The sequence below is a fragment of the Myxocyprinus asiaticus genome, chromosome 10 (assembly GCF_019703515.2).
Source record: "Myxocyprinus asiaticus isolate MX2 ecotype Aquarium Trade chromosome 10, UBuf_Myxa_2, whole genome shotgun sequence".
NCBI lineage: Eukaryota > Metazoa > Chordata > Actinopteri > Cypriniformes > Catostomidae > Myxocyprinus > Myxocyprinus asiaticus.
Genome location: NC_059353.1, coordinates 37,586,444 through 37,611,646, shown reverse-complemented (window position 1 = coordinate 37,611,646; position 25,203 = coordinate 37,586,444). Strand labels below are relative to the sequence as shown.

The 25,203-nt window shown below is 39.2% G+C and overlaps 1 protein-coding gene across 4 annotated transcripts in view; it reads right to left on the bottom strand.

Moving 5' to 3' along the window:
- Positions 1-1,556: 1,556 nt before the first annotated feature.
- LOC127447085 (zinc finger protein GLI2-like) overlaps positions 1,557-25,203 on the bottom strand; it is a 109,954-nt gene continuing 86,307 nt past the window's right edge. For 3 of the 4 annotated variants that reach the window (XM_051708607.1, XM_051708605.1, XM_051708606.1), the window contains 9 exons: positions 19,786-19,987; positions 19,451-19,652; positions 15,740-15,850; positions 13,930-14,058; positions 10,496-10,645; positions 9,543-9,707; positions 9,134-9,415; positions 8,339-8,675; positions 1,557-6,938 (listed from right to left, as the gene is read on the bottom strand). In XM_051708607.1, coding sequence (XP_051564567.1) covers positions 4,774-6,938; positions 8,339-8,675; positions 9,134-9,415; positions 9,543-9,707; positions 10,496-10,645; positions 13,930-14,058; positions 15,740-15,850; positions 19,451-19,652; positions 19,786-19,987 — 3,743 coding nt within the window. In that variant the 3' untranslated portion in view covers positions 1,557-4,773. Of the gene's footprint in view, positions 6,939-8,338; positions 8,676-9,133; positions 9,416-9,542; positions 9,708-10,495; positions 10,646-13,929; positions 14,059-15,739; positions 15,851-19,450; positions 19,653-19,785; positions 19,988-20,800; positions 20,859-25,203 lie in introns of those variants that run through there. The other variant, XM_051708608.1, reaches the window with a different exon arrangement.

Sequence of the window (25,203 nt, the reverse complement as noted above, 5' to 3'; positions counted from 1 at the left end):
CTTCCACTGCTCCAAGGTCCAGTTCCAATGCTTGCGAGCCCATTGTTGTGACACATTTCTCCTGTAACCATCATGTGCCACAGCAGACCTTCTCTCGGTTCGGACCAAATGGGATAGCCTTCGTTGCCCTCGCGCATCAATGAGCCTTGGGCGCCAAACACCCTGTCGCTGGTTTGTGGTTTGTCCCTCCTCGGACCACTGTCGTAGGTAATCACCACTGCTGACTGGGAGCACCCCACAAGCCTTGACGTTTCAGAGATGCTCTGACCCAGTCATCTGGCCATAACAATTTTGGCCCTTGTCAAAGTCGCTCAGGTCTTTGCTCCAGCCCATTTCTACTAGAATGATAACTTGACATGTGGCCTTGTTAGGAGATGATCAGCATTAATCAATTCACCTGTGAGTGGTCATAAAGTTTTGGCTCATCTGTGTATATTAACTTGACACTAAAACTGTGGATTTTTTTTCCACAGTGATATTAAGAAAACAGTTTTTATATTATTTGTGTATGTATGTGAAGATACTGTAGATAGACAGAAAGGTGTATCCATCTTCTAGTTTGTGTAAAATCTGCATGAGCAATGTCACAGTTCTTCGGCCTGATTGTCATTGTACTGTTTAACAAAATCATTTCTGTATGGACCCAGAATCTGGTGGTTTATGATCTTATTTCCAGCAACATTTCTAGATTCGTCAAGAGTGGTGCCTCATCAGCTGCTCGTCAAATCCACTTTCATGCTATCCTCTTGTTCTTTGCACTTCTGAAATTTGCCCCGGGGCTATTTTTACTCCATTTCTCTGAGAGAATAAAGAATTACTCAAGCAAGAGAAATAATTTGGGTGTGGATCAAATAAATCTTCAACAAGATGTGCTGTAACGCTGGTATCGTTTGCTCCCTTTGCACATCAGCCATCAATCAGAATCTCTTCTTTAAACTGAGTGTATTACGATGTTCCCTGCTGAAATTCTCAAAGGGCAATTCTGTAGTTGTTAACTATAAGCAAGAGAACTTGCTCAGAAAGTGCTCAGTATGTATTTTTGTGGGTTTAAATGCCAGACTTTCTTTTCTCTAAAGAACAGCTTTCAAAGTGCTTTTGAATAAATATTTAAAAATAATAAATGCAATCACAAAATTTGGGTAGTTAACCGATAGTGCAATGTCCTCTCATATAATGCACATTATCTGCTTTTGATCCAAAATCTGGTAACACTTTATGATAAGGTTGTAAAAATTAACAATAGTTCATATTAACTATTGCAATTAACAATGAACAATACATTTACAGCATTTATTATTCTTGGTCAATGTCAATTTCTACATATAATATGCATATACTACTAATATTGTCAAACATGTACACATTTTTATCACTGCAAGTTAAATATGTTACAATTAATAACTACATTATAAATTAACAATGAACAGTTTTGAATACTAGTTAGTTTTTATAATTAAAATATTGCAAAATATTGTTTATATATAATGTTTAATTTATTCATTGTTAAGTTTATAACTAATTCATTAACTAATGTGATACAACCTTATTGTAAAGTTTTGCCGAACATTCTCGATAAACCTATGTAAAATAATAAAGTGTCTAGCTGTATTATGACTGTGCTCATGCTGATACGTATTATTAGAATGATTTATTTTTTAACTTGAATCAAAGAAAGTGTTTATGCTATATATGAGAAATCCACTGCATTTTTAATGAATATGCTTACTTTTGCACTTTTTAAATTCTAAAATTCAAAATGGTGCGCTAGAAAGCTTTCGTGCCGATACCTGCTTTAATGCGCTCTACAGGGAGCAGATCATGTGATTTCCACAAGACAACATAAACCCAGTGTTAAAACAGAGAAAAATGAAGATACTGTATTTAAAAATGTACAAAAGCTATACATATGTCAAGTTCTGAAAATGGCATCATGAAACATCAACCCCTTCATCCCCTTGTATAATTCAGACCTTAAGAAAACAGTTATCGCTCTGTCATTGGTGGGAATTTCTTGTTATGATGCTGAATCAAAGGCAGAAGTCATTTTAGCAGTGTTGGGTAACATTACTTTTAAAAATAACTCGTTAGAATATTGCGTTACTCCTTAAAAAAGTAACTTAATTAAAAAGTTATTTTTTTATGGAAAGCGTTACTTTTTCCTCACAGCCACTTTCTCTTCTGCTATGCTATGCATTCCATACAAATAAGCCATGCATTCCATACAAGAGACATTACAGGTCATTCTAGCTATTGTACAACACTCATGGCAAAACAGCATAGTAAACAAACAGATATTTAGAAAGTAGGTCTTCACGTCATATTTATAATAAAGAATCAATAACATGAATATGCATGATTTGTTTTTCCATCAACATGGCAGCCAATATGAATAATGAAGAATGACCACTGTCTTACCTAAAGCAGCAAAGTCAAACACTTGAACCTGCATCATATATGTCATCATGTGCTGTGCCCATTGACAATGTCAGAGTCAACTTGAGATGTTCTTCAGAAGTCAGGATAAAATTCAGTGGGGGATGCCAGTCTAACACATTCAAGGAATAAGTCTAATGACTCTAACTTGTCATCTCAGTGCACGCTTTTGAGTTGATCCCCGGTGCCTACAGATGCCACAACTTCAAAGGCGCATGTTGATACAACTTGAATGGGATCGTTTTTAATGCTATCAAAATGTCATTAAAACGGTTTGTTTCATGAATCAAACTACTTGTTTATTATAAAACAAAAATGTAGAAAATTTTTAGAAACTAAGACATTTTCTCTGCGTACACAAACCATGTAGAATGTTGCTCGCAGACACTGATCCAGAGTCAGCTTTTCTCCTCCCATTCTCCCATTTACAGGAGCTCTAACACGGAGCAGTTCAGTGGAATACTAGTCTTATAATCCCTCTGCCTAAACGCGTTTACTGATTTTTTAAAGTAGTGTGTATTAACACATGAATAAACAGTGTTTCACTCAACGGAGTGTTGATGACCTCGTGTCACGCTAAAAACACAAAATGCGCAACCTGCACGGCGGGACTTCCAGTCTACATCCATTGACTGTTGGGTGCTAGAGCTTCTTGGTTGGGTGTTCCAATTTCTCCCATTCATTTAAATAGAAGTGACTTGTCTCTCTCTGCTAAATGGTTTCTGGCCTCACACGCTATAGAAATACAATGCCAATCATGCAATGTCTCCTCCCTTAAGTTTCACACTTCTACTCCTGATTTCTTGCAATACAGGGACAGTAGAGGTATACAAAAGCAACGCATTACTTTATTTAAAAAGTAACTCAGATACTATGGTCTAAAATAAAAAATATTGCATTACTTTACTCGTTACTCAAAAAAGTAATCTGATTACGTAATGCACGTTACTTTTATTGCGTTACCCCCAACACTGCATTTTAGTATGCGCCTGTGGTTTTTCACAAGCTCGAGAGGGTGATGAACCTGTAAATTGGGATGCAATCTCCGCTGAGAGCACACAGAGTACTTGCATATTCTTTTAAAGATATCTCAAAAGAACGTCACAGATGACAGGCCTCCGCAGACTGAAGCGCAGTGATGTAATGTTGTCCTTCGCCCATACATAAGAAGATGAGATGACAGATGTGGAACAGATGTGAATGGTGCTTTGAGGGAATCTGACAATATAGATGAAACTGACCATCTCCTTGGAATATACCCTTTTAAAATAATACTTCACCTAAAAATGAAAACTGTTATAATTTTCTCACCCTCATGTTGTTTCAAACCCGTATGACTTTCTTATTTGGAACACAAAATGAAAATATATATATATATATTTCGCTCCACCTTTTTAATACAATAGCAGTTGATAGGGGCTCACTTTAAAGCTTAAAAAAGGATCCAAAAGTATCATAAAAGTAGTCCATGCATCATATTCTAAATCTTCTGAAGGCATATGATTTAAATTGTAAGTAATATATCAGTGAAAAACTACATCCGTTGCACATTCATGAGAGAAGCTCGTTCACAGTGGCTCATGTGTATTATGTGTGAACACTGAACACACAAGGCACAGTAACATTTTCTAGTTTTTCTTTTTGTGTTCCGCATAAAAAAGAAAGTCATATGTGTTTGCAGTGACACAAGGGTGAGTACAATATGATTTTTGAATGAACTATTCCTTAAATTTGCCTTAGAAGTTACAAGGGGGTACATCTGAGCATTGAACATTATGAAAAAATTAAGTTTGTGCAGTTCATATGAATTACACATAATTTAAAACATGAAGGTAATGAATAACTATAAACAAAATGGAGCAAAATGCAGCACAAATACCCATAACTATTAGTATAGCTACATACCAGATTACATAGCATTATATGAGTTTAAAAGCTTACTTGTATTCTTTCAAGTGAGGCACTTAGTGCATTTTAGTGCACTGCTGAGAAAGGGAGAATCAGACTTACAGTAGCCCAATAACCATTACCCTGATGTACACTTATTTGCATTAACAAACAAACTTACGTACAACATATGGCTTTGTGATACAGATGCGTCATCTTGAGGTCTTTGCCATTTATAGGTACAATCTTGTTACATACAACAGCATTTTCATGCAAACCTTTGACACCTGAAATGCTGCACCTGAAAATGTTCTAAAATAATATATTGTATATCAGTGCCTTTGCTCATGACAAGATGCATAAACAAGTTTTTCTCCCCTTAGAGTACAATTTAGTGTTCTTTGACATTTTATTAGTTATAGCTTTATTCAATATCTTATTTTTCTATAATTCTCAAGCCATCATGTTTAAGAATTTGCTTTCCTCTGCAAGGGCAGTTAGCATTGAGCTCATGTCACCAATGGCCATGTTGCCAATACCTGCTGGTACTGAGGCCAGTGTAACAGAGTTACGTGGGGTGGTAAGTCGCGAGGAATTCTGCGAAAGACTCTGCAGAAGTCCAGGGCTTAATGTGCCAGACATTAGGCTTGAATGGTCTCCATCATCCAAAATGGCATCAAAGTCTATTTGAGTGTGCTCGAGTGTTTGAGAAGAGTCCACTGTGCTGGTGACCTGGTTAACCCCAGGAGATGCTATCATAGTAGGCACTGAAGCAACATGGGCTTGATTTGTGCATGGAGACATGGGAGAACTGTAATCCATACTGGTGTCCAACATATGGATCTCATCCGAATAGTACATAGCGCTGCCGTTCCCATTTTTGTGTTGACCTATGTCACCTTGTCTCTTTGGGTGCGCTTCTGAGGTGTCAAGCCCCGACAAAGAACATCCATTTTGCTGGATTATACTTGGCCCTGAGTGTTGCCTATTCAGAGTTTTGGGTCCAGATGGAGGTCTGGGCTGTATCAGTCCTCTGCCTACATTTTGAATGCCTGTCTGAGAGAATGGGACATAATGTTGCTGGTTAACATTATTGACGTGTGCAAAGTTTGATCGGTAATTTTGCACGTCTTGGTTTTGCAATGTTACTGCTCTCCCATTGGGCATACCCATGCCACTGCATGTTAGGTGCTGACTAGCGTTTACTGATGAAGAGTTGTAATTGAGGTCCTGTCTGTATCCCTGTTGAGGATTAATTTGTTCACTGAGATTTTGACATGGATTGGCAACTGCTTGCCGATACTGCTGGACAGAGTTCATTCTTTGGGCGGTTCTCTGTGGATAACCTTGTTGCAGACTCGCCAGATTGTGGCTCATTGGTACAATCTGCTGATTAGGCCCAACGCCTTGGTAAGCTCCAAAGTTCTGCTTCTGCTGTACCACTGCCAGGTTCCCTCTGAGTTGTTGTTGCTTTGGAAGCCTTGTAGTTGTATCCACAGAACCAGAACTGACCTCGTTCCATTGCACAGGCATGCTGTTCTTGTTCAAGCCAACGTGCGGGTCTGCCATTTGATCTGGGCTTGAGCAAAGAGGCACTGTTTGCTGTACATGGCTTTGATTGTTGCTTACCATAGCCATTCGCCGTTGTCCGTAGAACTGGTTTTGTTGAGAGGTCATATTACCATGGAAGTCTTGTGTATGACCACCGTTGTCCTGATTTGAGCTACCATTCTGGGACTTGAGGTACTGTACCATATCATCTGGAAGTACCATATCATCCTCGGGCTGATCACCTCCATCAGTGGCCATATTTTCCATTAAAACATTCTCTGAAATACTGGGTGGTCTTTGAATGAAGGGATGATGGTGCAAGCTACCATCAGACCAAGTGTTGTTCTGCAAGTTGAGAACACGGCGATCCATTACAGGCAGACGTGACAGATTCATGTTGCTGATGCTGTTGAACCGTTGAACCCTCTGCACGGAGAATTGGTCGAGAGTTGTTCGACGAACAGGATCACTGGCACGTCGTGGAATATTGGCAGGGACTTCATGAGGCATCATGCCAGGGGCGCCATAGCTGGTGTCACTACAGCGTCTTGAGTTGCCTACAGCTGGGGCATGGTGCAAATGAGAACTTTCCTGTGAGTCATTGTACAAGGCCATTCTAGTTCTAAGACTCATGCGTTCCATGTTGGGCAAAGGTGTGGGTGGAGCACCCCCTGTGGCAGCAGCATATTTTGCCTTAAGACGGTAGTGTTGAGCCGGGGTGAGATTTAGTAAACTTGGAAGTCCACCTGCACCACCACACTGGCTGGCTTCGCTGGAACGGCGAGACAGATCAGTTGAGATGGGGTCGTAAGAGTCAGCTGAGCTGATATTGTTGTTGCGGGCTCCGAATTGTGAAGCCTCACTAGAACGACGACTGGAGTAGCAGGGTGAGATACCGGAGGACCTACGGCTGAGCGTATATGCTGAGCTCATCGTGCTGGTCGAACTGTCTCTGCGCTCATGAAGCTGACTTAGCATTGTCATCTCACACGAGGACAAGTCCCCTAAACACTGAGTAGGTGGCCCAAGCATTTGAGTGCCCATATTTGGAGTCTCCAGCAATGAGTCTAAAAAAACAGATAAAAGAATGTTAATGAAGGGAAGTTTCTTTACTTTTGTGTTATCACTATGAATTAAGGCTTAAAGGGATAGTTCACCCAAAAATGAAAATTCTCTCATCATTTACTCACCCTCATGCCATCCCAGATGTATATGACTTCCTTTCTTCAGCAGAACACATTTGAAGAGAAATAGAAAAATATCTCAGCTCAGTAGGTCCTTATAAATGATGTGGATGGTAACACAATGAAGACAATCAGCAATAACATCATCCATACGAATCCAGTGGTTAAATGAATGTCTTATAAAGCGATATGATCACTTTTGGTGTGAAAAAGATAAATATTTAAGTACTTTTTAACTATAAATCATCACATCCAGTAAGCAGCAGTATGCACGTTCACGAGAGGGCTGAGGTCACGAGGTCTTTCCAGCGATGGCATGGCGACGTTCCATTAGTTGCAGCAGACGCTCTCTACCTCTGTTGGCATTGCCTGGCATTGCCTACATGTGCATCACCACATCTCCTGAGCTCTCTGTCTCTATGAGGATTGTTGGTCCAGCCTCCTCCATCTCCCTGTGCTCCTGGTCGAAATACTCAGGTATATATAAATAAATATGACAAGCAAAAACTTGTATCTCCTCTTTTCTTCAATGAAAATCTTCTGACTTCTTTGCTTAAATTTGCTACAATTTGTTTACAGCGGTCTATACAGCATTCCTCTTACTCAGTTGTAAAGAAGCGCTGCTCTTCCGGGTGTGTCGCACATGCGTCACTTCTCACGTGAACATACCACTGCCTAACTGAAGCGATTATTAATGTTAAAAAGTACTTAAATATAGATCTTTTTCACACCAAAAGTGACCGTATCACTTTATAAGACATTAATTTAACCACTGTCATATGGATGACATTAAAGCTGATTGTCTGTGTTTTTTGTAGCATAAAACATTTTGTTACCATCCACATTGAGGACCCACTGAGTTGAGATATTTTTCTATTTTATTTCAAATGTTCTGCTGAAGAAAGGAAGTCATATACATCTGGGATGGCATGAGGGTGAGTAAATTATGAAAGAATTTTCCTTTTTGGGTGAACTATCCCATTAAGTATACTTTGGTTTTCTGTGTGCTGCTATATTTCATCATTTGCACAATCCATGCGAACTGTCCACGTACAGTCCAATTTTTCTAGCCTCGGACACCTGAACGCATCATCTGCACATATGCCTATAGTTCACCGTACTAAAGAGCATCACAAAGCAGTCATAGTGCGTATGCATCACATGCATCCATAAGGGGCTCATGGTCAAAAAAGTACAATTTAAAAAGCTAGAATGCCCGATCGTGCGCAAGATGAAAAGGCACGCCCTAGCCTGTACTGTTTTTTTGATGTTGTAGTACTCACCGATGGACGGTATTGGAGGCAGCTTGGTACTTCGGACTTGAGGCATTGTATTCGCCCAGGGGCAGGCATCTCTTACAGTTTTCAGCTTTTCCTTCTTAATGTGCTCAAACTGTAGAAGACCTCCCCTGTTTTTACGCAGCTGGAGACCCACTCCTGCAGAAGTACTCGGAGAACCGGTAGAATCAACAACAGGAGTGTCATCTAAAGCACTCAGGTCCGCCAAACTGCCTCCACTGTGCATGGCCATCTCTACTCCACTGTCATTGTTGGTGCCTCTGCCAAGTGGCGATGGCTCACTGCTACATGACGACTGACCACCAGGGCTGGACTGATACATCTACAGAGGAACAGTAATGAACAAAGAAGCTCAATTTCACTGACAATTTATCATAGAATTTCAGTCATTCTTGTGCAATAAAAAAAAAAGGATCATGCGAAACTTGAATCTGCTAGTCAGCACTTTTTCTGTTCTTCATTACAGCTTTTATTTAGTTGAGGCTAAAAGATGGGTTTTGAAAAAGTACTGACATTGCCATGCATACAAAGACAACATTACTGCAGTGCTCACCTTAGTACGGTCTGTCCATTATTTTCAAAGAGAAGCATTAAAAGGTCAATCAGAAAAATGGTAAGTTCGCAAGTTAGTAAAGGGGAAAGGAAATGGTTATTACCTTAGTTGAGGCAATGGTTAATACATTAGTTTGAAATTCTGCATTTGTCAAAAACTTTGACAGAACCTTTCATCGTTGATGTAATTTGTCAAGAACAAAATGAACACTGAACTCGTATTCTTACCACTGTGTTTTCTGTCTTGATAGACTTGACATGCTGGCAGTTATCCACTCCACGGTTGGTGCTGTTGGCCTCAACTGATTCCTCTGTTCTTCCCCTATCATGTTTTGTGCTGGCTTCATTTTCCCCATTCCCTTTAGGGGGGTGCTGTTTAGGTGGCACATCACCACGCTGCTTCTTAGTGACATGTGCTTCTGGCCCATGAACTGTCTTCACATGTTTCCTGAGAGAGCTGGGGTCTGTGTAGCGTTTTGTGCAGCCTGGGATCTTACACACATATGGTTTCTGTAGAGAAGTGACAGATAGCTTTTAGTGTGCAATCAAATCTGATTTAAATCCAACTTCATATTCTTAGTCTCCGTGAGTTGAGATGAAAAACCACCATAATGAAACAGATGTTGAAAGTGCAAACCTCATTTGAGTGTGTGCGGTTCTGGTGCTTGGCCCGGTCCGAAGCATTGGAAAAGGCCTTGTTGCAGCCCTCATGCTCACACACGTAAGGTTTTTCCCCTGTGTGGGACCTCAAGTGAGTTTTGAGGTTTTCCAGTCGAGAGTAAGCTTTTGAGCAACCCTCAAACTAGGCAGAGAAAGTGAAAGAGAAAACCAAGACATTACAGCAGCTTATACCCAAAATCAATCAACTTTATAGATGCTTTTTATACTTTTATAGTGTACAAAATGTTTTTTATTCAGACTATGTCATCATCAATTATTATAATCCATCCCAGTGTTTTTGAATCCTGCGAATTCTTATTCATAATAATTTGGAATTCTCCCTGTGAAGGCTCTGCATGAATAATTAGCCATCGGTGTAAGAAGAAATCACATTAGATTAGCTCAAAAAGACCATAATAAAGTCACAGGTGCCTCTTTGGTTTATACTAGGATTTGTATATATACTGAAGGTGATGTGTGTGGAAACTCTGGCTCTACAATATTTAATAAAGACCCATGGCGCCGTCCTCTCTCTTAGACTTTAATTATGTCTCCATCCTGTCAATCAGCACTCTAAAGTCTTTTTTGAAGTTCAGTTTTTAATAAGATCTCAAGCCACTGGGACTTTGAGGTTGGCACCTAAGACAGCAGATCAGCATGTCTTCGTGAGGCTTTAGGAAAATGAACATACTGTAGCTGAGGTGAAAAATGTGTCCTGTTTGGAATCAGATGTACTGTTGAAATAAGAAGCATGCTTATCCTTGTAAAGCAATAGCTTGCTCCACTTGTGGGGCCAGAAATAGATGTGTGCAGGGGCCAAAATTAACTTTTTGCCTCTCCTGCTAGTTGCAAGTGTATTGAGAAAATTTACTAGCCATAAATATTTTTTACTGGGCATGAAACTGTAAAAAAAAATATTTTGCCACTTACTGTGCACTTATGGGGCTTTTCCCCAGTGTGACGGCGCATGTGCACCACAAGCATGTACTGGGCCTTGAATGGTTTCTGTTCCCGAGAGCACTCCTGCCAGCGACACACAAACTCCTTCTTCTCTCCATGGATGTGGTCATTATTGATATGCTGAAGGTAGAGAAAAGTGAAAACATCAAACTAATTGCCTCTTTAGATCTTTAACCAGTCATAAGGTGAAAGGCAAGTCAGGAAAGATTTTTGTTTGTTCAGAAGGTTCCAGTTTTAGTCTAATGTGATGACAATATGAGCTTCAGGTTTGACATGACAAAAAGCATCATCCATCATGTTTTCAATTATTACATTTGCACAATAGGTCTTCATGGTGATTTTGCTGCTTTAGGCCTTGCGTCAGAGAAGTGGAGATAAGTCACACTCTGTAACACCTGAGGCAATTAAAATATCTTCTTTTTTATTACATAATTTGTCTGCATAAAAAATGTAAACTGCAAGTTCCAGCTTATATAGATTTTTAACCTCTGTGATGCACAGTATCTACGTAGATATAAATAATTCCCAGGAACATTTGAAGAGAAACTTCTGAAGAGAGTACCATTAGGTAATATGGTTTTACCATTGTGTTTGGACATGTATCATGCTAATTCTATGGCATTCTATGAAGTACCATATAAATACCAAGGTAAATAAATATATGTCAATTATTCAGTACCACGATATATATAAATTCAAATGGAATACTAGTGTACTGCATACAGCACAGTGTAAACTGTACTTTACACTGCCAACTCAAGTGTGTGTGACAATACGCAACATGCAATGATTAACATTTCAAACAGTACTATCATGCATTGATTTAACATGATGGAATCAGAAATAAAAATAGCTATTTCACATTTTTTTAATTCAATCTTGTATAAAAATGTTTTAACTCTTGGCAGTCCGATCCTGCATGTTTTGCAAAAGCAGTAGGTCATCCAGGTATTTTATGCATACTATGCACAGCATACAGACTACACTCACCCAGCACTTTATTAGGAACACCTGTGCACTTACTTATTCATGCAATTATCTAATCAGCCAATCATGTGGCAGCAGTGCAATGCATAAAATCATGCAGATACGAGTCAGGAGCTTCAGTTAATGTTCACATCAACCATCAGAATAGGGAAAAAAATGTGATTTCAGAGATTTCGACATGGCATGATTGTTGGTGCCAGACAGGCTGGTTTGAGTATTTCTGTAACAGCTGATCTCTGGGGATTTTCACACACAACATTCTTTAGATTTGACTCAGAATGGCATCAAAAACAAAAAACATCTAGTGAGCGGCAGTTCTGCGGATGGAAATGCCTTGTTGATGACGGAGGTCAACGGAGAATGGTAAGACTGGTTCGATCTGACAGAAAGGCTACCCTAACTCAGACAACCACTCTTTAAATTGTATTGAGCAGAATAGCATCTCAGAATGTACATGTTGAACCTTGAGGTGATGGGCTACAACAGCAGAAGACCACATCGGGCACTTTATTAGAACCATAGTGTTCCTAATAAAGTGCCCAGTGTGTGCATATTTACTGCAGAAATAGCATGAGAAGTATGGTAGTATACTACATAGCCCATTTCTTTTTCTTTTCTTTACAAAGGACTGGGTTTGTTGCGGCTTGAAATGTAATTCTAATGTAATCCTAAATGAAAGATCAGAATCAGAATAAGCTTTATTGTCAAGTATGCTTACACATACAAGGAATTTGTCTTGGTGACAGCAGCTTCTAGTGCACAAACAATACAACAAGACAGAGACGATAAAAAAATAGAATAAAAATAAAAAGTGAATAGAATATATTAGCATATATAGAAATACACAATAAGACACACACACACACACACACACACACACACATATATATATATATATACATACATACTAATACAAATCTATAAATAGACTAAGCTGTGTATTGCACATAATTATTGCTCAATGGGCCAGTGGATGGCAAAAAATAAAACCAAATACCATGCCATTATTTTGTTTTTTGAAGTATGTAATTTAGTCTGCAGGGAGAAAGCACAGACTATAGCCTTAGGACTAAATAGTGTGTGTAGGGAGGAAGTCCAGACCCTCAGTGCTGCTCTGGTCTCTAAAAGTTACTTTGTTTCCACAACTTTCTTTCTTCTTCTCAGTGAACTCAGGCTGCAATTATACCTTACCCACTTGGTCTCGCTTTCCAAAAACCTTTTATCCTATTTCTCAATGTTCCAATTAATAATGGACAGCAATCTTGAAATCCCCAACAACAGTTTATCTTAAAATACACTGCCAGTCAAAAGTTTGGGCACATCCACTCATTCTTAATTATTACTATGATTACTATAAACTTTTGAATGGTTGTGGACGATATGTTTGTTTGGGTCTTCATGTCAGTCTAGTGTGTGTTCTTGAAAATATCTCCTAGCTGAAGCATCAGAGCTTGGACTGGTTTGGGCTTGTTGTGGAATTGGAGAATGGTGGTGGCTCACTGATCCATAACCCCAGATGATTCCTCAGCTCCATGTCCAAATCTCTTGAGGAGCCAGACTGGCTCAGCTTGTTCCAGTCAGGGCAGTGAGTCTGACTCAAGGCCCAAGTGTATCTGTCACAGTGTGCTTCTCAGATTGTTAATAACGCCTAGCAGAGGGGCTGAGGTGTCAGAGGTGGATATGGCCACTCCAGAGCGGCTGGCATGAAGAAGGATTTACTACATGGCCTCGGGGAAGGTCAAAGGCCAGAGGGCATACAGAGACAGGGGCCTTACAAATGTGAGTGCTTGTGTGTGTGTGTACATGTGATAATTGAAGGCATTCTGTGAGATTGGCTGGAGCTCTGCGGGTATCAACATGCTCATTAACCCTACAATGTCAGTGACAGGAAAGAATCAGTTACTCTGCCTAAACCTAAAGGTGAGAAACTGCACTTTTAGTAGAACTTCAACATTTAAAAATATGTCTCGAGACGTTTGCGTTCTTTTCTATTCTTTGTGCTGCATCTAGCTTTTTTTAGCGCAACAATGCATTCGGTCTAAACAGCTCCTAAGACATCCTCTTTTGACCAAAATCTATGCCAGCTTTGCATGTACACTTTGCAGAGAAGGAATGCATTGCTCAAAGGCAACCCAAAATTTTTAATATACTCATTCGAAACTGAAAAAGTATAAATAAATATCATATATAAATCTAATTACCACTTGACTGTTTTACCCAATATATATGGATGGAGTTGCTGCCTATGGAGAGAGTTCCAACCAGAAGGTAGCTGCCTATATAGGCAGGAGACAGCAAGGGAGCTCACTAGGTTTTGGAACAGACCATTTTTATTTATTTTTTAATTTAGAGGACATTAAAAATCAAAGAAAATGGGTTAGGACCAAATAGGTTTTCATTAGAAGAGTGCGACTTACGTGAACTAACTGGTCCTGGGTGTTGTACTCTTTGGAACATCCTTCCCAGTGGCAGTTGGTCTCATATACAGCCTCAGGCTCTTGCTTGCATTCATCTTTATCAAGTTCCTCCCTCAAATCCATATGATCCTGTACAGGAAATAGCATCAGTAAACTTTACTTCAGCAGTATGTTACATTTGCATATTATATTACATATAATAAACCAATAAGGTTTGATGTTATCAATGTAGTCCCTATATTTAATTTCAGCATTTTATTAATGATTTGATTTGTGAGTGTATATACAATAATGACTTAAATTTTGGTCTGTTCACCACACAAGACTTGGAATCTAATGTATGAGTCATGATGATTACTTTTACGGTGGTCTTATTTTTTTTTGGAGCTTGAAGAGGGTTAATTGAGTTTTTAAAATTACTCATTACGTGTTCCACAGAAAGTCAAATGGGTTTGGAGCGACATTAGGGTGAGTAAATAATGGCAAAACTGTAGAATTGTTTTTTGGGAGAAATATCCCTTTAACAGTTATGTTTCAAGAATCCAATTTGTCTCCTAAATTTCCTTAGGAGATATAAAAATGGAAACAAGTGAGAAAAATGTTTACTTACAGTAAGAGTATAGAGCAATAAAAATAAGCATAGCTTAATTTGGTCTTGATGACAAATGTTTGAGTTCATATTGAAATATTTGACTTTTGATTACATACTATGCGATCTTGGAAAATCTGAGCAGAATTCATGGTATATTAAAGAGACTTCATTTGCGATTTTTTTCTTTACTATGGGAACTGATCCTGGTCTAGTTTAGTCAACTATAACTGGGAACTGTAGTTGGTGCTCAAGTTTCCAACACAATATTGTAACACATGTTTCTCTTAGGGTCTGGGAATGCTCAAATGCTTTTGAGCTCTAATAAACTTCAAACTTAAATGGTTTAAAACTCTAATGAGGCAGGGGAATGGAATGCTTCATGGCCACATCTAATGTCACCTCCCACACGCTAATTTGTGTGATATCCAGTCAAAGGGAATGAGGTTAAAGCATTTAAGCAACAACTGATAACAGTTCCTTTGAAATTTCATTCTGATGGAACCATGAGAAGTGGAAAATCTACCTAAATTTTTGTAACTTTTGTATAGAAAAAGTCAATACTTAAAATGGCTGTACTTTCACATTCACATTCTGCTTTTAAGCCAATTCCCATTTTTTGTAGCACTTTTGTAATCTAGAACAGTGTTTCCCAACCTTATTTGCCATAAGAACCCCCACAGCAACATAAGTAAGGCTGAAGTACCCCTTCATTGACACAAAACCAAAGATGTGTACCAAAGATTATATCATTTAACATTATTGTTAATATTCATTATTATTAATGATAATAATCAATCATATTTAAGGTATATTTTAGGTATAATTTTGATTACGCTTGAAAGAAATTGTTGAATTATGTTATTAAAACATTATCTTGACCAACACGTTATGGAAATTTGGCAGGGCTGTACTTATAAAATAGCTGCTTGACAAGATAGAGGGACTTTGTTATAGTTAGGCAACAAAAAGGCCTGATTTTTCCCAAATAAAAGAAGACTCAAAATAAATACATAGTTTCTCATTTGTCTCTATTTTATTGTCTATTTGTTTGTGTTTGAGTAACAGTGGACATTTCAGTGCACAGCCCTCTTTCTCACAGTAAAAGTTTATGCACTGAAAACTTTATTATTTTTCTACTATCTGTACAGTGTACCAGTATGACAAAACCGAACTGATATGATATAATGTGTAAATGAACATGAAATTGACTCCACAAACCTGAGAACCATGTGAGATGGGGTGGGGTCCGTCTGCTTCTGTCTTTACCTTTGACCTCTTGATTATCATTGGGTTGACTGTGCTGCTAACGGCTGAGTCTCCAGCAGTATTCTGAAAGAGAAAACCCCAATAGGTAAGAGAGAGAACAAGAAAAATAGAGTCATAGAAGGCACCATGTCGACGGTCTGGCTGCTGGCAAGAGTGGTGATTTCACGCCTACAAAGGCACCACACTCCAGATGCCATATTTTACAAAGCAACTCGCCGCAGAGACTAAACAGTTTAGACTGCACTATGAGCATATGTCAGATGGAAATATGAAAAGGAAGAAATTATTATGCCCAGAGTGCAGCTACATACTTTGATCCTCAGATGGATTCATAATTCAACAGCATAGGCTCTCGGAACATACAGGCTCTCCGTAGAGGAACAGAGTAAAGAGAAGTCTGTGCCTTTTTTCCCAGCCAATACAGTATGGCAGAGGCCCATGTTTTCCATAACTCAATAACTATGACATGGTTTGCTGAAAAGTGCAGGAAATGTGTTTCTCATAACTGTGTGTGTATGTGCTTTGGAGATCAGAATTAAAACTGCAATGAAAACTGATTTGGCGATTGTCCGGACAGAGTGAGAGTAGGTAAGAGCGGCACAGGAAGTTTATATTCTGGATGGCCACATTGTTTACATTGCAGTGACAGAAGCTGTTGGATCTTTGGTTGATGAACATTACACAGCATAGGGGGAAAGACTTGTATAGAAGATAGAGTTGGGGAAAAATTGGTTAGCGACAGAGTTGAAAATACCATCTTAGACCAGCAGGAATTTCCAGGCTGGGTTTGTAGGGATGGTTAAATCTTTCTACAGGATTTCCATACCTTTCGACCAATGAATTTCCTTGACTTTTCCAATTTATTGTGATAACTAGATAAGCATTTTATAAATCATTTAAATTTAGACTGATTCACTAATTAATCATTCAGACCAAATCGGTTCGACTGATTCATTAAGAATTAAAAGAAAAATTTGCCCACAAATCAGGATTCACTATGGCCTACAAGTCTTACAATAATATAATATACCAGTGAAACTCTTTTGAGCAGAGTATAACTAGAATAATGTATATTCATTATAGAAATGTACATGACTTTTAAAAATTAATGAATTTTCATGATTTTTCAAGGCCTGGAAAACACCATTTTTAAACCTTGGACCTTCCAGATTTTACATGACTGTGGGAACCTTGTATAATAGGGATTGCTGGTATCAGGTACAAATCCTTGGAAAAATAAAATAATATGATTGAATTGTAAAATTATTAGAGCTCTCAAAATTAATGCATTAATGCATGTGATTAATTAAAAAAGTTTAACACATTTACCGTTAATAAAGCATAAACCAGCATAAACACTGGTGGGACTTGGGTGGAAACTGTGCAATGTGTCTGCCCGGAAGTCATTACACTGACGCAAAAACCACAACACACACACAACAGCGATGGGGAAAAAAGACATCTTAACGCCATCTGTATGTACAAAACAAGCCCAGATGGGACTTGTGACAGAAAGTAAGTACTTTGCAGCCTCTGTAAGGTGCAATTTAATTACCACAGAAGCAGGTGAAGTCTTAAATATCATGAATATGCAGAATGAGACGTTGTCTGCAGCGCCTTTTGCTTGTGGAGATCAAAGCGGTGCTTGACGCTGATGTTGACGCCCTGACACGAATCATGAACGCAGCTTCACGACTGCTGTAGTAAAGCAGATAGCCAGACTCTGCCGGGTGATTAAAATTGAGGAAGATGACAGTTTAAGAGATTGAATGCAGATTGCAATGAATATGCAACCTATGGGGGAACTAGTTAATTCAATTAGGTGAATTTATTCTATTTTAGTGCATTTCTATCTTTATACTGTGGAAGGATTTGTTTGGAAAATGTTAAAGGTGCAATATGTACAAAAATGTTTTGCCAATGTGTAATGCAACATAAAAATTGAGCCCTTCTCGGACTTCCTAGTTTGCCTATTAAAGCTTGTAGACTGACTTTCATGCGAAGGGAGTGGGTCGCTTTTGCCGGGAAAATCCAAAGGATGTGACATTTATGCGCGCTCCCGAGATCATTGCCTCAGTAATAGCTTCTCTTCCGCGTCAACAGACAGTCTGCAACACTAGTTAACGTTATCTTAGAGATGGAATCCAGCAAACGTCTGGCTCCCAGCACAACACCGACTCCTACACACACACACACACACACAAAAATTTTTTTTTTTATCATTTATCTACTGAATCCAGTCTGGCTAAGTGGGAATGTGATCGTGGTCAAACGAAAACTAGAGTGAACATCAGCAGGGCATTTGATTCCTGGAGGGAACTTCATTTGGTTTTGGGGATCAAAACCAACCCTGAATTGACATTCTTCTTATTGGACAGGAAAGCTTACATAACTGCAAAGCATGTGAAATATAGTGCCATAAGGATTGATCTGTGTAATTTTAACTAAACTACAATAACACATAAAATGAATGCCAGACAATGTTCAAGATAATGCAAAAAGACCCATTCATTAGTGTAACGTAACTTGGTTATCCAGAAAATGTATACATTCTATTATTATAAAACAATGGCGCATCGATATATATCAAAATGACAGTTGTGATGGAATCACATCAATACTGAATTGTGTCAACATATTTATAATGTACAGTCTATTTTATAAACAGCTACTGTCATCATCCACCAAATTTAGCTAACAGCTATTGATAAAACAAGCTAGCTAGCTAACGCCGACATAGGCTATCGTATAAATGCAGTCAATGTATCATGCAAAGAAAAGTGATTACTTCAAACTACAGTCTCGCATAGTCAGACCTATATCCACACTTTGTTTTAGCCCTGTTCCAGCACTGGAGAGTCAAATATAATATGCAGTCTCAAAGTTTGTAGTAAAACAATCATAACTGTGTAATTTTAATTATGCTACCTCATCTGTCAGCATGATGCCGGTGAATCACGCTGTCACTTTGTACGTTACGTCATTGTTTTAGTCGATGCTCGCTCGCTCGTGTCCCTATGGAGTGTGTGCTCGAGCGCGAGCAACAGGTAGCTGGCTACAGTTCAGTTAACGGCCACAGGTGTCATTAATAACAAGGGTTTCTGAATCTTACATACTGCACCTTTAATAACGTTACATTTACATTTATGCATTTGGCAGACCCTTATTACAGGGACAATCCCCCTGGATTTAGTGTCTTGCTCAAGGACACAATAGTGATGGCTGTGGGGATCGAACCAACAACCTTCTGCTTACCAGTTCAGTGCTTTAGTCCACTACGCCACCACCACACAATGAAGCATTATATTGTTACATATTGTTTTGCTTTCTTTCCTAAAAAGGAAATAAATGCATTTTGACAAGAAAAGAAGTGTATATAGTCAAATTTCATTTGAAACAACTGACAGCACTAAAAATGATACTTTTTAGTGTATAAACATAAAAAAAATAAATTAAAAAAATCACTGTGAGATTTGAATGCGCCAATATCTTAAACTATTTTTAGAGTATAACTTGAGTATAATATTTCCATGATTTTTCAAGGCCTGGAAACAACAATCATAACATTCCCTGATATTTTTAAGTTTACCATGACTATGGGAACCCTGAGTCTAGAACACATATAGAAACATATGTCGAAACCATAAATCTCTGTAAAATCACCTGGTTGAACTCTGTGCTGGTGTCGGTGCTGTTGTTGTTGGTCAAGGCGGCAGCTGCTACCAGCGTCTGCTGCCTGCTGCTTAGTGAGGAGGGAGGCTGTAAGAGTGGGGGAGTGTGGCCAAAAGCATTCAGACCCCTCTGTTGGGACAGCAGCTGGTGGTATGCTACTGGCGTGATAGGATGTGGGAAGGTAAAGGACGGACTGAGAAATGAAAGACAGAAAAAGTCAGATTTTGAGTTCGTTCAAACAATGGGCAACCTGCAATAACATTTACAAACAAAAAGTCAAAGATATGTACAAGAACATTACACAGACTGGCGAAAAGGCATGGTACCTGATGGCTCCGACGGAGAGGTGTCCGTAAGAGCTGCTAGCGGCCGAGCTTGAGCGGGAGTTATTGATGTAGGCGACCAGAGAGTTGGGTGAGGTGCGGATCATGGTCTGTAGGTCGATGCTGGCATCCGAAACTGGAGAGATGGACAGCGCTCGCTTCCTGTTCAACCTCGGCGTCAGTCTGGGACTTGGAAAACGGGTCACTGAAGAGAAAAGACATTATTTTTTACTCTCACCTTACATAGAACTAGACAAGGGAAATGGAACGCTCAGCTCACTTTATCTCCAGCATTACTGCTATACTGCCTGTTTACAGCTCTCACAATGAATAATTTATCAGCCTAATCATACCAATCTCACCTAACGTGTGAATCTGCAGCATGCCAAATAGAGAATATTAAGCAACATTGATTGTAATACAAGCAAAAAAGGTTTAGAATGCCAAACAGTTTACATTTAACTGAGAGAAGATTTGAATTAGATGCTTTTAGAATGTTTTTTTCATGGGTAATTATTTCCTTAAATCCTTATTCCTTAAAGGCCCAGGGTAAAGCAAAGAGTTCAATGTACTACGTGGACATTTTAAAAGGCAGTTTATTGAAACAAATCTGCAAAAATGGCTTGTTTGACCCGAATAGTTTGTTCAGCACATTTCAGCCCAGGTTATATTGTATTACAATTTAATGGAAGCTTTGCAAAGAGGCTGTTATTGAAGGATGGGGAACTGCCAACTCTACTGGACCTCAAAGCAAAACCACAACCTATAAGTAAGTGGGTTTTATATACTGTACATGTCTAAAAGGTACAGTAGCAATAAAACAGCCTGTTACTTTAAGGGTGAGAAAGAGGGTGGAAAATTACGAAATGACTAAAAAATTACTAAATTACAACTTTTTGGTGCAAGAGTTTAACTTTACTCTTACACACCAATTGCTGAGTGTTGGACCTCTATTTACAGAGCCTTAGCCACGTTTCTATGTGTGTGTGCATGCATGTCCAGCTGCTCTGTACTCAACAGGTGCTGTGCATTAGTCCTGGTGTAAGAAGACAGAGAACATCAGCCGGGCAGGAGGCTTTCATGCCCTCCAGGGGAGCATCACCAAAGGTGCTTGAAACAGGAAACATGTAATGGGTCCATTAAACTACGCACAAACACAAGCACCTCACAAAAAAAAAAAAAAAAAAATCAATGCCATTTCAAACAGAGGCCTGTCAAAGTTAGCCTCCGACCATTTAATTAGAACACCATTCTCCATACAAATGCCATTCTTTAGACCAAAGTTTTAAACCAGGTTTTCCATGAACTGATATGCAAAACAGATATCTAGAATTTTTTAAAAATATAAAAAATACTATACTATACTATATATAATATAAAATTCATATTAAATTATATCATATCAACAGCATTTCAACTGAGAAATAACTGTAGGTAACACTTTTATTTATTTGTTTATTAAGTTATTAACTAAATCAATGCAATAGTAATAATAAGCTTTATATAATAGTGCTGTAGTAATAATATTTGTTAATGTTATTAATTGTAGATATTATTAAGTGTTACTGGGAAAATCTAGTTGTTTGGGTAGGGGTCCCTGGGTCTGTCAAGTTTAAAACCCCTGCTTTAGACAATCGTTTGATGTGCATTGTGAACAGCATATACTTCCCTCTTTTTGCAAGCTTTTCTATCTTATGTATGGTCCAAAAGCCTGTATGCACATTTAGTGCTTCATTAAACCTCTAAAGAAACCCTGAATAGAATTTAGGAATAAGTTGTTCCCTTAGCAAAAATAATAAATACATTTCACATTCCATTTAGTGTTTAAAGAAACAGGAGGTTGGCTTTGCTTGGAGAGAAGCAGCAATAACTTGCCAGCCTGGAATCAGACCATGAACCACAAGAAAACAAAGCCGTGACCGAAAGCTGAAATATGTTTCTTAATTTTGTTTTATTATTAAACAAAGAATGTCCCTCAACAGAACTGAATTAAATCTCAATGGGCAGGAAGGAAGGGCTCAATACGGTACACATAAAAACCTCAATAGATTCTGTCTCAGAAAATGTACAGCAGGGGTGATTCTAGGATTTCAGTCTTAGGAGGGCTCAGCCCCTTAACTGAGTATGAGTCAATGGGGCTCAGAGGAATATTCTTTTGGTTTAAAGGAATATTTCACGTAAAAATTCCGTGGAACACAAAATGAGTTTGGCAGAATGTTTGGTCTCAGTCCCTAACATTCTGATTAGCATTTGCTATTGTGTTCTACAAAAGACAGCAAGTCATATGGGTTTGAAACAACATGAGGGTGAGTAAATGAATTTTCAGTTTTGGGTGAACTATCCCTTTAAGTGCGAGAGGTTGCGGGTTCGAATCTTGCTCGACTGCCATTTTTTAAAAATAAATTAAAATCTGTAAAATCTGTTTTTCTATACCTATGATATACACCAATGAGCCACAACATTATGACCACCTGCCTAATATACTGTTGGTCCTCCGCATTCCGGCAAAACAACACCAACCCGCCGATGCATGGACTCTACAAGACCCCTGAAGGTGTCCTGTGGTCAAGTCCTGTAAGTTTCGAGGTGGAGCTGCTGTGGATCGGACTTGTTGGTCCAGCACATCCCACAGATGCTCAATAGGATTTAGTTCTGGGGAATTTGGAGGCCAGGGAAACACTTTGAACTCTTCATTATGTTCCTCAAACCATTCCCCAACAATGTGTGCAGTGTGGCAGGGCGCACTGTCCTGCTGAAAAAGGCCACTGCCATCAGGGAATACCACTGCCATTAAGGGGTGTACCTGGCCTGCAACAATGTTTAGGTAGGTGGCACATGTCTAATTGATGTCCACATGAATGGCCAGACCCAGGGTTTCCCAGCAGGACATTGCCCAGAGCATCAAACTCCCTCCACTGGCTTGTCGTCTTCCCACAGTGCATCCTGGTGCCATCACTTCCCCAGGTAAACGGTGCGCACGTACACAGCCATCCACGTAATGTAAAAGAAAACGGGACTCATCGGACCAGGTGACCTTCTTCCACTGTTCCAAGGTCCAGTTCCGATGCTTGCATGCCCATTGTAAGTGCTTTCGACGGTGGACAGAGTTCATCATGGGCACTCTGAATGGTCTGTGGCTACGCAGCCCCATACACAGCAGGGTGCGATACATTGTGTTGTGACACATTTCTCCCGTAACCATCATTAAAGTTTTGTGACTTGTGCCACAGTAGACCTTCTATCGGTACGGACCAGACGGCATAGCCTTTGTTGCCCTCGTGCATCGATGAGCCTTGGGCACCCAACACTCTGTCGCCGGTTTGTGGTTTGTCCCTCTTCAGACTACTGTTGGTAGGTACTCACCACTGCTGACCTGGAGCACCCCACAAGCCTTGACATTTCAGAAATGCTCTGACCCAGTTGTCTGGCCATAACAATTTGGCCCTTGTCAAAGTCCCTCAGGACTTTACTCCTGCCCATTTCCCCTGCATTCAACATGTTGACTACGAGAACTGATTGTTTGCTTGTCATTTTATCTACCCAGACCTTGACATGTGGCCTTGATAGGAGATGATCAACGTTATTCGCTTCACCTGTGAGTGGTCATAATGTTTTGGCTCATCAGTGTATAGTTTGCTGTGAAACTGCCATGTTGATGGGCCGCTGCCCACAGAGTGAACAGAACACCAGGGGGTAGAAATGTTTGGCTTTCCTCCATCTGCTGAGTCCCACACACTCTGTGATGGTCTGTTTTCATAGGAAGGATCTCTAATTTAGGGGTGCACAGGTTCCTGGGAGAGTGCTAATCCAGATGTGCAGGGCTGTGAGGCTGTGGTGGCTGAGACTGGATCAGGCAACCCTGCCTACCCTGTGGGATGGAGAATGGTGGGAAGGAGGAGGTGCTTCTAATTGAGGATCTGGCCTGATATACGGTTTTATAATTACAGACACTCTTCGACACGTTCACAAAAGAGACAGTTATTTTAGGCATCTGCTCTGCTTTTATTAGGATGCCTTTGTGGATTCCAAAAAAAAAAAAAACATTATTTGGAAGGTGTTAATCCTCTGTTCCCTCTCTTCCTTAATTTGAATGAATTTTAATTTGAGAGATCAATGAATATATGAATCTAACCATCCATTTATTCATGTTCAGCTCAATTCATAACTTGCACATAAATGTGGCTTGCCATACAAGTAAGGAACAAAAGGCAAGTCTAGATCTTTCAGAATGGGAAAAGAGTATATGTTTACTGGTAAATCTGACTAATGACATCAAGTTTTTCTATGAGAACATTTTGTACCAAATACCCTTCGGGCTCCAGAATCCTATCCTACTTTGCCTGCACATGTGAATGAGTGTATATGAAGGGTTGTGTGTTGGACCAAGTTGTAGCAGTGACAAGATCCCTCTCCTGAAACACTGTAAAACCTCAAACACCAGAGTCCTGCCTGTAGCCAGACAGCAGACGTTTGCCTTGGCAGCTGCAACTATCACGGGACCCTGAACTGTTCCCCGCTGGCTATGCCACACAAATGAGTTCAACATTTGTTTTCCCCTCTTTCCATTCAGATTCTTAAAACTTTCCTGTGTAAGCAACTCAATTAGGCACTGTAACAGGCTGCAAGCCCCTTTACTTCCTCAGTGCAGAGTGAAGCAGCAGATAATTGAGCCATTGCTAAAAGAGAGGTCTGTTCAACACATTATCCTGCTCTTTCAGGCAGTGTCTGGCTGTAAAAAAAAACAAAAAAAAAACAAACAAAAAAAACAAACATTTATATATATATATATATATATATATATATATATATATTAGTACTGTCAGTCGATTACATTTTTTAATCGCGATTAATTGTTTAATTTTTTTTTTAGTTAATTGCGATTAATCACATATTTTGAAAGTGCTGAAATTTTACACTATATATACTTATTTTCTTGTCAAAATAAATGTATTTCCATCTTAGGAAAGAAAACAAAACAATATGTAACAATATAATGCTTTATTAACATTTTCCAAACAAAGCCTTCCACAGTATAAAGAAAGAAATGCACTCAAATAGCACCAATTCAAGTAACATTAAACGTTTAGTAAAGTCTAAGTGGGAGTTTGACTAATTTAAAGAACTAGTTTCCCCATTGGTTGCATATTCATTGCAATGGGCTTTAAATCACTTAAACTGTCATCCTCCACAATATTAATCTGCCGGTAGACTGTAACTATCCGCTTTCCTACATCAATCGTGAAGCTGTATTAATGATTTGCGTCAGAGCGCCGCATTAAACTTACCATGAGCAGCGCTTGCAGACCAAAACGTCTCATTCAGTGTTTTGAGGTTAGTTAAGATTTTGTGTGCTTCTGTAGTAATTAAAATGAGCCTTACATTGGCTGAACAATACTTGATTTCTATCACAAGTCCCATCTG